This window comes from Lepeophtheirus salmonis, chromosome 4 (assembly GCF_016086655.4).
Source record: "Lepeophtheirus salmonis chromosome 4, UVic_Lsal_1.4, whole genome shotgun sequence".
Taxonomy (NCBI): domain Eukaryota; kingdom Metazoa; phylum Arthropoda; class Copepoda; order Siphonostomatoida; family Caligidae; genus Lepeophtheirus; species Lepeophtheirus salmonis.
Genome location: NC_052134.2, coordinates 26,623,626 through 26,638,142, shown reverse-complemented (window position 1 = coordinate 26,638,142; position 14,517 = coordinate 26,623,626). Strand labels below are relative to the sequence as shown.

Below are 14,517 nucleotides of genomic sequence, written 5' to 3'. Positions count from 1 at the left end.
ATGGTTTTCATGCGATTCGAGTTCTTTGAATAAGGCCCCTTTGAGCATCTGTACCTGTAAACCATGAGAACAAGTAATGTTTAGTTATAAAAACACACAAATTATCAAGTTTGCTCCGAAAATGTGCGTCAAATGAAACACGAGATGAAGCACACCGTGGTTGAAGTCTCAAAATCCTCTTGGAACATTTATATTTTCATAGAATATATTGCTCAAACCATCCATCATGCACGATGTACAGCATCAGGAATACAGAAAAAAATTGAAGAACGTCCATGTCGAAGAGATAAAAGAAACATAACAAATAATTCCAAGAGCTCTTTATAATCATCCCATCGTTGGTGAGATTGAAGGAAATTTTGAGAAAATTGAAGATTTTTATTTGGAGTCGAATTTCTTGTAGGGCTGTTTTATTAATTTTAGGGTAGCAATCTCTAAAGTGTAGAAACAAAGTAATATATGCACTTTTTGATGGTTCTATCACGAGGTTAGAGAATACAGAACAAAGAAAAATATCCAAATTTAATGTAGACAGGCAAGTTTTCAGAGCTCACGTTCAAGATCTTGTATTTGTCGCTGTATTGTGAAAGGAAAGTGATTTAATTCTGCCTTTTATTCTACTAAAACTGATATGATCTCCAAAACAATTGAGTTAACACTCCCTATAAATCTTGAGCAATGAAAGAATCTTCTCTACAACTTCACCTGAAACTAAAATTGCTAAACGTTCGATTTTCTCCCTGCCAACCAAGTCAGGCATTAGTTTAACGTCCTTTGTAATGTTAAAGCAATGTTTGGAGGAAAGATTTCCTTCAATTCAGCTGCCAGAAGAGTACGGTTAGTTATTCATTTCCTTCTTATGGAACTCAGGCTAATGGCAAGATCCTCTATATTATGACCAGGATGAACTTCAAAAAGAAGTAAAATATGCGTGGCTCTTCAGTCACTGATCTGAGGGGTGCTGCGCCATTATTCCTCCTTCAACCTTTTTCTTTTGTTAGTTTGCTGAGCAGCCCTTTTTCTGTCTTCTCCATCCATGCTACCCGGCCGTCCTGGTTTGCATTGCACAATAAGAAAATCTTTGTCTTATTGAATTTTTAACAGGTGTAAGGCATCTGGATATGATATGTCAAATAGATTTTCTAAAATTAGAGCAAACATCTTTTGATTCTCAGTTTTACTTTGTGCAAATTATATTATTCTGGGTGAAGCTAATTGAGTTTATCAATTCTTCTATTTGGTGTGATAGATGGTATTTTTGCCTCATCCCAGATGTCAGAAATAATGGAAGCAATCGTTTTGGAGCATTGTTTCATTTCGGGTTCTGATTTATGCAAATAAAAAATAACTTTCCTATATTCACCACGGCATGGAAATTTATTTCCAGGGAATCTAGGGATTGGTTTGCCTAAAAACCAAATTTCATACTTTCCAATGCCAATTTTCCTCTCGAAACTGTAAAGACAATGAAGAGTAATTAATTAATAAATAATGCTAATTTCATTAAATAATCCACTTTTCCAATAATTTTGAATAGAGTTAATATTGCAGGATCAAATGAAGTCGGTTGAATGATTAATTGCGTATTTTAATAAAGCAGCTTTCCTTAGTTCATACCTTACTCTAACAAATGATATCTGTTCATGTTGTAAGCTGTTCAATCATAATGAAATGACAACACGCTTATTTGACCTTGACGCGACAAGAATATCAGAAGTCCTTTGATAAATTGTGGGCAATGAGCAAGCAACCTCTAAATATTAATCTATTGTCTGAATGTTTACACTGAAATAGTTTTTATTTTGAATGGAACAAAATTAAAAGCGAGCGACTATGTATCACAATTTTTGGTTTTATGACGCATCCTAATGTTTATGCTTATGATTCATTCCTATAAATTCAACTTATTCTATATGTATAGATAATTTATACGTGATTAAATATCTATTATTGCCATCAGGAACATAACTTATGGATTAAAGCCCAATGTGTCATCCCTTTTCTAATTTAATTTCACGAGTATCACCATTTTCAAAGCTCAAACTAAAGATACCGTACAATTTAATATGTGTTTTTTTTTCATATTAAATATACTTTAATGGTTTGTTTCTGACAAGAAGAGTCGTTTTTCAGAGAAACGAAATATCCTCTTTGTATGAAGTTATACAGCAAGGAATTAGTACTGTAAATTGTAATACTTATATAATGTACCTCTTTTATCATAATTTTAATCACTAATGATTGGAAAAGCAAATGATGGAAGACTAATCTTATTTTATTTATTTTCTTATGTGATTTTTTTTAAATAAATGTTTTTTTTTTTTTTTTTTTTTTTTTTTAATATAAAGTATTTAAAATTTTAAGAGTTTATAGTAATGTTTTATTTGTATTAGGGAAGCCAATTAGCTCTATACATTGGGATATTTGCGATTGATATCTGGTTAAGAAAATTATATAACTACAAAGATGAAATTACCTATATATGGTTAATTAATGTTTCATTAGTAGTTTATTGATTCGTTCCACAAACTATCCCATCCAAATCTCACATGAAGCTAATTGATTATTAAAAGTAATAAATAACTAATGGTTAATTTATATTTACAAAGTTTTAATATGATAATTAAAACTAAGGTTGCATTGGTCCTAAAATGAGATTGATTTCGTGTCACTTTCTGTCTGTCCAGTTCAGTCCCTGTTACGGGTCCTTGAAACATGTCTTAAACTTTAAAGCGCCTTCTAAAATACTTCAATTTACCGGACAATTAAGTTTATTTAAACTTTCGAATATTTTTCATGCACAGCCTCCATTATTTTTAATGTACGAGGTACGTTCAAAAAGTAAGATGACTTTTTAAATTTCAGGACAACACACATTCAGTGTACACTATTATTTCATTTTTTATGTTACTACACTTGCCACGAAAATATATTTACTGTTTCATCTATACAATAAGTTCAATTTGTTTGTGAGAGGCATGGGAGTTAGATACATTTTGCGTATTTGGCGATTTTTTTGCTATTGAAAAACATGGAATTTGCATCAAATTTTCTGTAAAAAATGAAATTAAGAACTCCCAAAGACATAAAATGTTGACAATGGCATACGGTCAAACAGTTTTGAGTAGAAAATACGATTAAAAGTGGTACAAACTCTTCCAAGATGGCTGGGAAGATGCTAATGAGGAGCTTCGCTTGTCAAAATTTTGCACGTTGGTTTTTTTTTTCAATTAAGGTGGTAAAGTGGATCAAGAGTTATTACAATATGGTCGTACGGTCACTTGAAAATATTATCTTGAAGTTATGCACCGCTTCCGAGAAGCAATACGAAGAAAACATACGGAATTCTCGAAAAACAATACATGGCTTATGCATCATGATAATGCCCTGCTCACTCATCTTGACTTGTAAGAGATTTTTGCCCAAAAACAACAGCACAATCAACCCTCAGCTACTTTATTCACCGGATTTGGACCCATCTGACTTTTTCATATTCCGAAAACTGAAGAAACTTATGAAAGAATCAGATTTTCAACGATTGAGGAGATACACACTACATTGCTGGAATAGCTCAAGGCTTCACCAAAAAGAGAGTATGAGAAGTGCTTCAAGGATCAGAAAAATCGTATGCAGAAGTATCTTTTATCTAAGGGGGATTACTTGGAAGGGGATAACTTTGATGATTTAATAATTTGTTTTTTTCTAAAAATACAGAGTCACCTTACTTTTTGAACACACCTCGTATACTTAATTGAAGTATTATTCATTCTTATAAAAATGAGGTACTAGAGACTCGAACAAGATTGAAGAGGACATATTTGAATAACATTTATGATTACTTCATTTATCAGAAAATTAAAAATATTGGATAAATTTGACATCCAATTCGGAGGTGTCCTTGAAATTTATAACTAACTATAAATGATCACCGAGGCTACATTTTATGGCATATTTTCTTAAAAATTAGCTTGAGTTGTACATTTGAATGTTAAAAAAGACTTCATTTGAAGTATCCTCTTCCAGCATCAGTCATGGCCTGGATCTAGAATTGGAAGGAGGATCAGACGATGACAAGGTAGTTCCTTGGCATATGGGTAACTGTCTTCTTGACAGCATGATATGTTCGATTTTTTTAGATTCAATGTAGTACCAGACCAAATAATTCATGAGATTAAGACTCGGATTACTGGGCGACCATATTTCCTTCTCAATGAAGTCAAAGTAGTGGTCAATCACCCACTTCAGTTGCATGTCTGAGATATGACAAGTTGAGGAGTCTTGTTGTCTTACTCTAAGCCCATCACTAGCCGTATTTGTAACCTGCTCATTTGAAATCTCCTTTTTATTCTGGACAAACACGGCCCAACACTGTTCCTCCTAAATAAATTCAATCTTCTTTATATCTGCAGCAGCTATGACCATGATGCTCAAATTTTCACTATAGCTTGTAAATACATCAGTGTTTTTGCCGAAAACTAAAAAATACCATTAGAGAGCTGCATCATTACAAAATCGCCGGCCAATGCAAACGCCGATTTGATGATAACTCCTTGAATTAGAATTATTTTTTTGTTGGTATGTTATGAACGACAATTAGTTCTATGATTGCAAAAATATTTTAACATTTGATCAATTATAGTCATCAAAAAATACCTTATAGAAAAAAAAGCACTATTTTTATTGAATAATAACACATTCTAATAATGATCATCTGCATCACGTTTGTTCAAATAATGAACTTTATTTTTTTAAAGATCCAAAAGAAATTCTTTACATTTTCTCTTCTGTTCTAAAAGATTATTTTCATTTTATATCTTGTAAATTAATCGGAAAATATACGAACAAGGTATTTTATGAAGGAGAAGAAAAAAACTTATGTGGCTGTTTTTACTTTGGAAAGAAGAAAAAGTCTTGTTCTTAAATATTTCTTAGGTACAAAAGAATTCTTACACATAAACATACAATTAAGATCCTTTTACCGTCATCACCTTTTACACAATAATATATATATATATATATGAGACCCATAAAAAATAGATAAAAAAAAAAAATATATATATATATTAATAGTATTATAATTTATTAAAGAATAAATTATTTATATAACTATATATAAATACATAGAAACACATTGAACATACATATATCTGCAATGTGCTTAAACAATTTTTACATTTAATTAAAAAAATTACCTTTCTATTTGTTTTTACAGATATAATGATCCTTCATAAATAAGTATGTGTGTGGTTTGAACACAATGCTACTTTCCAATCCTACAAAATGGAGTTGAAAGTTTACCCTACGTTAATGATCTGGGATATTATACACCCCGGGATATATAAAAATGTTTCTTATTCCTTTGAATTAACATTTTATCGCAAATACTATTCTGTATACTCCTGAAGCAATAAATCAAAATATATACAATTATTTATTCATTTTGAGAGTATCTTTTTCAGAATTACTTCGTTTAATTAACATTTTTAATCGAGGTTTAGTGAACTGCATAACCTGGTTACTTAAAAGCCGTTCTTTTGTTTTTCCTTTTAGTTTCCTGTTTTTTTTTAAAGTGAGATCTGATGCCGTAGATATCATCATAGGTATTTATTCATCAAACACTCTAGTTCTTGTATGGAATTTACGAATACGAAATGGATTGAGTTGTTCAAAAAAGAATACCAAATTTCTATGACATAATTATTGAAATCGTTCAGCTGTTTATTACATAATTCAATACGTTTCATTAATGGAGTTTTCTTTTTGCACTAAGTTCACTAAAAGAGGGTTAAAAATAAGTTTGTTGAAGAGTTTTGAATGAAAAAAAAAATAACCACTTGTTTTTTTATTTTTTGTTAATCCAAAAAAAACAAAAGTTAGTTTTTTTCCCCTTTAAATTGTATTTTCTAATGGTTAGTTGACTCCACATGAAATTGGTATAAAATCATATTCAAACTTAATATAAAATGTTCATATAGATAAAATATTTTTTTCTTGCTGAAAAGTTGTCTCAAATCTATACAAGGTCAATACTAAGAAAAAAAATCTAATCGACAAATCTCAAAGACTAAATTTAATACGAAAACTTAATACATACTTGCAATTATTGCGTCATAAACTTCTAAAATTCTAGTAATTACAATTTACCGTCGGAGGTCCATTTTTCCTATGAAGGGAAATTGTCATTCAAGGTCTAATTTTTCTACAAATAGAATTTTGATTTTTGAAAAAAAAATATTGTAAATTGAATTTAATGATTTCGTGTTTTTTATACAAAAATATTACGAATTAATATTTATATGTACATTGTATGTATATAAATAAATGTTTAAGTAATAGTAATGATTCATTGTCTCATCAGTTAGCATGCAATTTATTATTTCTTTGATCACTCAAGAATGCAATGAAATGAGCAGAATTCATGTGTTTCTTTTAAGAGCAAGTAAAAAAAAATCGTATACGTCAATCTTGTGCTTCATCAAGAAATAAAAACTCCATGTATAATATTTATATTTTGTTTCCTTCAAATATGCAAATGAAAACTATATACATAGAGTAAATAAAGCTTTTTCCCCCCTAAAGTGTTATTTAACACTTAACATAGCATATAACAATAATAACTATACTCTGCAGAAGAAAAATGATTTCAAGTTGAATGAATCTGATGAAAAATAGGAGTTTAAGTCTCATTTTTTTTCTATATATTCATGAGTCACTCTTAACAGTAGGAATATTTCTAAGTCTTATTTTTGTAAATTCTAAGTACTTTTGTATTTAAAAAGCTCCAAATGAACATGGTGACCATGACCATTTAGAAAATGTTCTGAAGTAGAGAAATTTAGCTCTCGTGAAGTTTCACTAGATTAGCTGCTAGCAGCTATAAGAAAAAAGAAATGGACATACATCTGATTTATTATCTAGCAAGGAAATAGACGGAAATTTATTTATTTAGAGTCGGATAAGGAATTGCACCCAACGAATCATAAGTGTGACTCTCCGTCATTCATGAGCACACGGACTCGTGGCTACTCCATATTTAGACGTGATATCTAGTGATGAAAATCGTATATATTTTGGGCAAGCTAAGAAAAAACCGAAATCCAAAAAAAATGAACATGGTAACCATGACAATTAGAAGAATATTTTGGAGGAGAGCAGCTGAGCAGTCATGACGTTTCATTAGATAAACTACAGTAATCTTTGACAAGAAAGGAGTGGGGAAAGGAAATAAACTAGGGCATTGACAACAATTAATCCGATATCAATCTTCGATTAGACTCAAATCCAACAAGGACTTACAATTATAACTCTGCAACAAATAAGCGGGGTGACTCATCGTCTTTTATAAGCGCAAACGAATTTTCAATCGGGGTTGGGCTATAATTGAATTTAGTAGAAATTGAAGCTATATAATAATGACAACTGAGGAAAAGATTGCTTATTCTACAGATTATCAATTCCAAACAAAGTTGGCCAGCTACAAAAATACTGAGTTTATGTAAATCATTCGTTGCATGCAGACGTGTTCCTTTCCGCTGCATTAATAAGTATTTAGTGTTAGTGGATAGTGACTATTCTGTGTTGTCTTATTTATTTACGGTGAATTATCGATTGTATGCTTGACACTGAAAATGACTTCTTTTATTTTTATTTTCTTAAATCGAAACCCAGATATCTAGGAGCGTGATTTGGAATTCGTCCCTTATATTCAGAGAATCAAGCTAAGGAATCAATTAATTGATATCTATCACTATTTTGTTCCTCCTTTTGGAAAGAAAGTGTGCATTAGACCTCGTCTCTTTTTTTTTTGTACTTCATATTCACCTCTTGTTAAGATGCCCGATGAACCAACAGACAAGCCCCCTGATAAAAACGTTCACTCTCTGACATTTATGCAAACGATATCACCTTGTTAGTAGAACTAAATTCAGAATCTCAACTGAGGAAGAGGATTTGTGTTCTTTTCTCTTTCATTTCTAGATTTAAGAAAACGTCGGGGTTGGAATTGAATTTTAGACCTTTAAATGTCTATATCAAGTTTAGATTACTTCAATAGAGGAAATTATGTTTATAGACGCGTATAGATCTTTACAGTTCCTATTTAATTTCGTCCCTATTATATGTTGCAACTACATCATCAGGAGTGTTGCTGTGGGCGGGGGAGCAAGAGGAGGAAAGACTCCGGATTTTATTCCATTTCAATTATATTGCGGCACTCAGTAGACCAAAAAGTCAACTAGGTGGAGGAATAGTTCAGCTTGGAATTGCATTGCCATAAACAAACAAGAAGGTTTTTATTGATCTGTCATGCAACGCAGAAAAGGAGTTGCGATCAGTGATCTCAAATAGCTAAGTGTAGAGATACATCATGACTGGAACAGATCTATCGAACCCTGCAGTATGTGCATTGTCTTTTTTCTTGGGCTTCTCTAAAAATAATTTGGCGAGCATCTCCAATGTTTGACTGGAGCTCCACAGTAGACGTTATAAGGAAATATATTATGAGAAGGCTTTCTTTGGACCAAGTGAAAGCCCTGCAAAACGGGAATCGGAAGCCATAAATAAAGAAATTCTTACATTTCATGTTATGAAATCTAATAAAAGAACAGGACTATTACATGGGAAATTTCGATATCCGCTACTTAAAGATTAATTTAAAGATGACATATATCCCGACATTTTTTCTGATGCAGTATTAATATGTAAAAAATATATGGATCTACTAGATCTCCAACCAATAAGGGAGAAAATAATCATGCTATCGACAAAAATTGTCAGGGAGGAAAATAAATTTACGGCCCAGTTCCAAGTTTCAACAGGATGTATTTTTTTTCATTCCACATTGCAAGGATTGTGGGAGTATATACAATACAGTCCTACATGCTTTCGTAGAGTGCCAAGTGATATCGGAGCTGCTGTGTTTATTAACACATAATGCTAACTTGTTGGGCTTGGAGGGGTTGCCTTCAAACCATATGAAAGCCGATATTTTGTTCAGGATTACTTTAAATTCTTGACCAGAAATTTGTGCGGTGAATTATGAATTAATAAGTTCCAAAGCTCTTATAGCAAGTCGACTTACATCTGGCGATGAACTACGCTTAGGGGGAAATCAGGAAGAGAATTATTGCATCCGCAGAAAAGATATGATGCTCTTTTCCTTGGTAAGTAAAGAGTGAGATAAGCGTCGGCTTTTGATATTATTTTAATTAACGTTCTTTTTTCTTTTTTTTAAGTTGTATATGTTACTCGGTTACATGTGCATTTCTCATTTTAGAAAGTAATTTTAATCAATACATGTGTATTTTAGCTACATCAATGTTTTGCATATTTTTTATGAAAATTATTTTTGGGTGTTATATGTTTCAAAGGAATAGAAGTGGAATGGCGGGCTTTAATTGAGGTGACATTTTTTTATTTTAGTATTCCTTCTTCAACTCTATTTTTTCATGATGTTATATATTTTAGAAAATAAATAAAATTTGTTTTCACATAGCCAACTATGAAAAATTCGCAAGTGAGAAAGTGCTTAGAATTTACAACAATGCTATATATTATTCATTTAATTAATAGGGTCATATTTTTACTTTATACTTATAATAAACTGTCCATCAACTGGTGAATAGTAATTTAATCAATAAGAAGTATACATTTTAATTTTTTATTTAATATTACTTAAGCTGATTTATGCTAATGATACTCAATGTTCAATGCATTATTTTTGAAAGGTCTTTATATAACATAAAATTAAATTAAGGTTTTTTCTTTCTTACCAACCTAACAATATTAAGAATTGAAATATGTCTAAATGAACGTACGAAATTGTATATATGTATAGCTATACAAATTGTAGATAATGTATATATTGTGTAATCTGATTAGTTGGTTCATATGTATCTACTTGTCTCTTAAAAAAGAAATTTATTCAGCTGTCATAAACATAAATTAATCCTTGTATGAATGGAAGAAGCACTTACCTGAGACAACTGTTATGAAGAGAAAAATATACGAAACACTTGAGAGAAACATTTTCCTTATTTGATTATTCTTTGCGAATATGTAGATCACGTTATTCTAAAAGAAGCTGTTATGTTAAAGTACGATTTGCTTCTCTTTTTCCTTTTGTGCCTTTAGACCATTCAACACCATTTGACTTTCATGAAGCTAATGCTGCAAATGAAAAAAAAAAAAAAAATGGAATAATTATTAACTCATAAAAACGGAATATATTTGTACTCCTTAAGGCTTCATACATATAAGAAAGTGCTCTATTCGTAAAAGCAATTACATATAAAACGTTGATATACCCTTTCATGGATATATATATACATTTAGATATAAATAATTTAAAATATGATGGGAAATACTTAAGTTATCATACTGTATTACAGCCGTAGATTCAATAATGATGCAAGTCTCTTATACATGGTGTTAAAATCAAATCGGCACATTCTTCAAAAATCTTTCAATTGTCACTCAGGCTCATTTGCCTCCAACATCAATAACGGCCTGTTTCCGTGCTCGGAAGGAAGACAAAATAGTTCTTTGGGATGTTGAACTTTGTTTTCTTGATGGAAGCAATCTGAAAGTCCTTTATAGCATAATCTCTTCAATTTCTTTTGGATTTAATATAGCTCTCAAAAATAATACATCAGATTAAGAATGCTAAAGGTACATATTTCCTTCTCTATGATGTAATAGAAGTGCTCACTCAGCCAGCAGCTGATGATGGATCTGGAATCATCTGTCTCCAGAAAAGCCTTATGAATCTTTTTGTAGGATTCATATAGGGACGCCAGTCTCTTTTGACTATTTTGTATATACCTATATCTCAGTGAGATAAATTGATACAGAGGCAATAAAAGTAAAGTTAAATTCCGTATTCAATTCTAGGAGTACTTTACGATTTGACCACGAATCTGTAATTAGTTTTTTCGTATAAAATCTGTTTCTCAAAAATTTTGATTTGAAATTTTAGAGTATTTTTATGTTTTTTATAGGTTTAAGCCAACATTTTGAGTATGAACAAAATCAATATCTAATATTTAAGAGTCCTATGTAAAGTCTACTGTTTGACGAGTCTCTTTGTTTTATACCTATAAGTTATAACATTCCACTAATGAACAATGACTCGTTCCCACCATCTATAATGAACTAATACTGATAAATAGCTAATTTGTCAATCCATGAAACATTAAAATCTTACAACCTTCAGTCAAAAAGAGAAGAAACTTGCATTATTGATGCACCATAAAATAAATTATTATCACATCACGAATAAGGCTTCAAGAATCGCCGTCCAATATATGTTGTAAGTCTGGGAAACAGCAATAACTCAAACATAATTAAGTAAGGATATAATTAAGAAATTAATATTAATTTATGAGGAATGATTGAAATTAAAGAAAAAATTATTAAAGAAAAAATGATTAAATAAAGAAATAAAATTGGAAAAAAGTAGATAATTTATTTGATGTTGGTGCGATCAATTGGATAAAAATCGTAGTATTGAATCATTATCATCAATAAACAATTGGTACAACTTAAACAACCTTCTTATGGAAAATAAATAAAGTTGGCCAAAAAAATAACTTCACTACTGCACACAACAAGAAAAACAGTTAAACTGTGGAGCAGAAGCGTTACTACCTTTTAACTTTTTTTTGGCCGGGGGGAGGGGGGGGGGTTAGCCATCAAAAATATCAACACCGTTATATAATTACTCATATATATAGGTTTATATAATATATATTCTAGCAAAAAGTGCCTGCATTGCAGGGTGAAATAGAAACAAAGAATGAATGTTAGAATAAAAGATACAGAGAGAGAGGGTGTAAAAAGATACAAAAAGAGAAGAGCAAAGTAAAAAAATAAAACAAAAGAGAGAGGGAGATTAGATATAGAAAGAAAGAAGTCAAAGGAAAATTTATTTTGTTCAAAAACAGGTTGTTAATGACATCAGAGGCCGAAAAAATAATATAAAAAGAACATGCTTGCTAAATTTTAGGCTGATCTGTGCGACCATTTTGGATTCCATGTGTGATAACACCAAAGATAGACTTATGAATATATAAAAGATATATATTTTTTTAGGGGATAAGCCAAACCTCCACCTCAGAAAAAAAAAAAAAAAAAAAAAAAGGACTACCGACACCACTAGCGTGGAGTAACTTATGATTTAAAAAACATAGTATAAGGTAAATACTCTATTGTCGTTTACAACTATAATACCGTCAACTAAAAGTAAAATGCATCTAAAACATTCATGTCTTCAGTTTAAGCAGATTTGTCGACGTGATAAGAATCTCTCGTTATTGTTAAGTACTACATGGTATCTCACTTCCACGTAAATATATTTTATATATAATTATTGAATTTTTAAAATTACTTCTCGTGAATGTATCCTTCTACCATAAATACCGGTAAAGATAGAAATATCTATAATTTATCAAGTTTTTGTAGTGCTATCTTTTAGAATGCAATAATAATGTCTTAGCTAAAATTTGGTGGCATAACATGTACTAGTTTTGGATTAATAATGATGATATTCAAATAACGGTATCATGCATAAATATTGATCAGATTTACAAATACAGTCATTAATAAAACTGATTGACAGTAGTACCCAAAAGAATTTTGATGCAACGGAATATCTAACCATTGCCATTTAAAAAAAAAATCTTAATTTTTGTCGTCAGAATTCTGAATATTGGTAAACTTATTGTGGTAATATATCATGTTATACCCATTATTTATTTTTTTAAATATAGCGATATATATTTATCTTAGAATACCAAATAACCAAAGATAAATCATTTTTTGACATTAAGTTATCAAAGCTGCAGTAAGAAATGTTTCTTCCTTCAAATCAACTGCTATTAAATACGAAATACCTCTTTCAACATTACGAGATCAGTACTATAGAAAGTATACAAAAGCAAATTACAAATCGGGTCCTATCTCCATTCTTATTTAGGAAATGGAAGACAAAATAAAAATTACCTTATCACAATGGTCAAAATTGGTTACGGGTTTGCCAAGAAGGACATCCCACTTTTCATCAAAAAAAATGTTGGATCAATCTCGACGAGAGGACCAAGATAGTTTATATTTAGACATAAAAGTATTTAATATAATATACTTAGTAATGACTATATCTATAGATTCCTAACTCACCACAGTGAAATAACTATCTTGGAGAACTTTCGAACATCTAAGACACAGACAAAAATTTGACAATATTGAAATACTTTTATGATTCAGAAAAGAAACGCCAAATCAATGTTGATGGCTTTTTAAAAGAGTCCAAAGAAGATAAAATTAATTATTTAGATTAAACCGGTTTCCCTTTTGCAAGTACAAGTAGAAAGTTAAAGGTGATCAAGAAGCTAAGAATGTAAAAAGCTTACAATGAATACAAAGAAACAAATTACTGTTTTAGGCTGTGTGTGTCTGCTTGCGTAATTTTTCCGAGCAATTCGTTATTTTTCCCGAATTTTGACCAATTACATAAATTGAATTATGTAAATCTTGAAGATCTAAGATTTAGACTTATCCTTCAGTGACTGGATTTCAGCAAACTCTTTCTTTGACTATTCTATTTATGAAAGGATTGTATTTCTCATCATCCAAATAGGCGATCATATATAGCACGTAAATTTAGCAGTTTCTACTTTTTGCTAGGTAAGCAACATAATACTGTAATATTTCCCTGCACATTCACTTCATATAATGCAACTGTTGGATGTATCTTCTAAAGAAATATCAGAACGATAATCCAAATGATTTTGCTAAGGAGCATATATGGGTTATGAGTAAGACGTATTTTTCTCAACGTATTTGATAAAGCTTGGAATGATCTATTGAGAATAAGAAAAAATTTGTTGCTTGATAAGAAAATGTGGTTAAGTCCCATATAATGAAATAAAGATAAATTATAAAGAAAAATGATAGAAAATAAAGATTGACTACATAACACTTTATCAGGTATAAAAACACTGGAACACCTGAATTCAGAAATTGTGGTTGTCATGATGTCCATTGTAAAGTAGCGGATTACAATAAAGGATGTGAAAAAGTAATAAATATGGATATATTGAATGTTTTAAATCATAAATCTTTCAGTCCGTTTACATCTAGTCCATCTGCTTCAAATTTATATTCAATCTCAGCTTTTGACAAATTCAATGTATATATTTTTAAAATATGTAAACTGCTAAACAAACTGAAAAGCAGCATAAATCGAAAATTTTGGAGATTCGTAAAATAGGAAATAATAAAAACTACCAAAAAGTATTGATGAAAAGAAGAAAATTAATTAATGATAATTCCAAAAGTGATAAGGAGAATATTAATCATGAGAATGTGTGTGTTCATTTAAATTTGTATATATGATTCTTTTTTTTCTCATTTAAATTATAAATTATGTTTGAATTTGTATTTTATTATAAGAAAATAAAAAAATAATTAAGAATAAGTATAATTTATTGTCAGTTATATCACTGATTTCAAATTTTTTAC

At 30.3% G+C, this 14,517-nt stretch overlaps 1 protein-coding gene and 1 long non-coding RNA gene across 3 annotated transcripts in view; one reads left to right on the top strand and one right to left on the bottom strand.

The window, feature by feature from the left end:
• LOC139905189 (uncharacterized) overlaps positions 1–14,517 on the top strand; it is a 234,066-nt gene that overhangs the window by 68,611 nt on the left and 150,938 nt on the right. The window lies entirely within an intron of this gene.
• The window catches only part of LOC121116750 (zwei Ig domain protein zig-8), a 79,350-nt gene that overhangs the window by 33,890 nt on the left and 30,943 nt on the right, over positions 1–14,517 (bottom strand). The window contains exon 2 of one of the 2 annotated variants that reach the window (XM_071887762.1): positions 9,975–10,167. The exons of the other annotated variant lie outside the window; for it this stretch is intronic. Within the exon in view, the coding sequence (XP_071743863.1) occupies positions 9,975–10,026 (52 nt within the window). The 5' untranslated portion in view covers positions 10,027–10,167. The remainder of the gene's footprint in view (positions 1–9,974; positions 10,168–14,517) is intronic. 2 annotated transcript variants of the gene reach the window in all.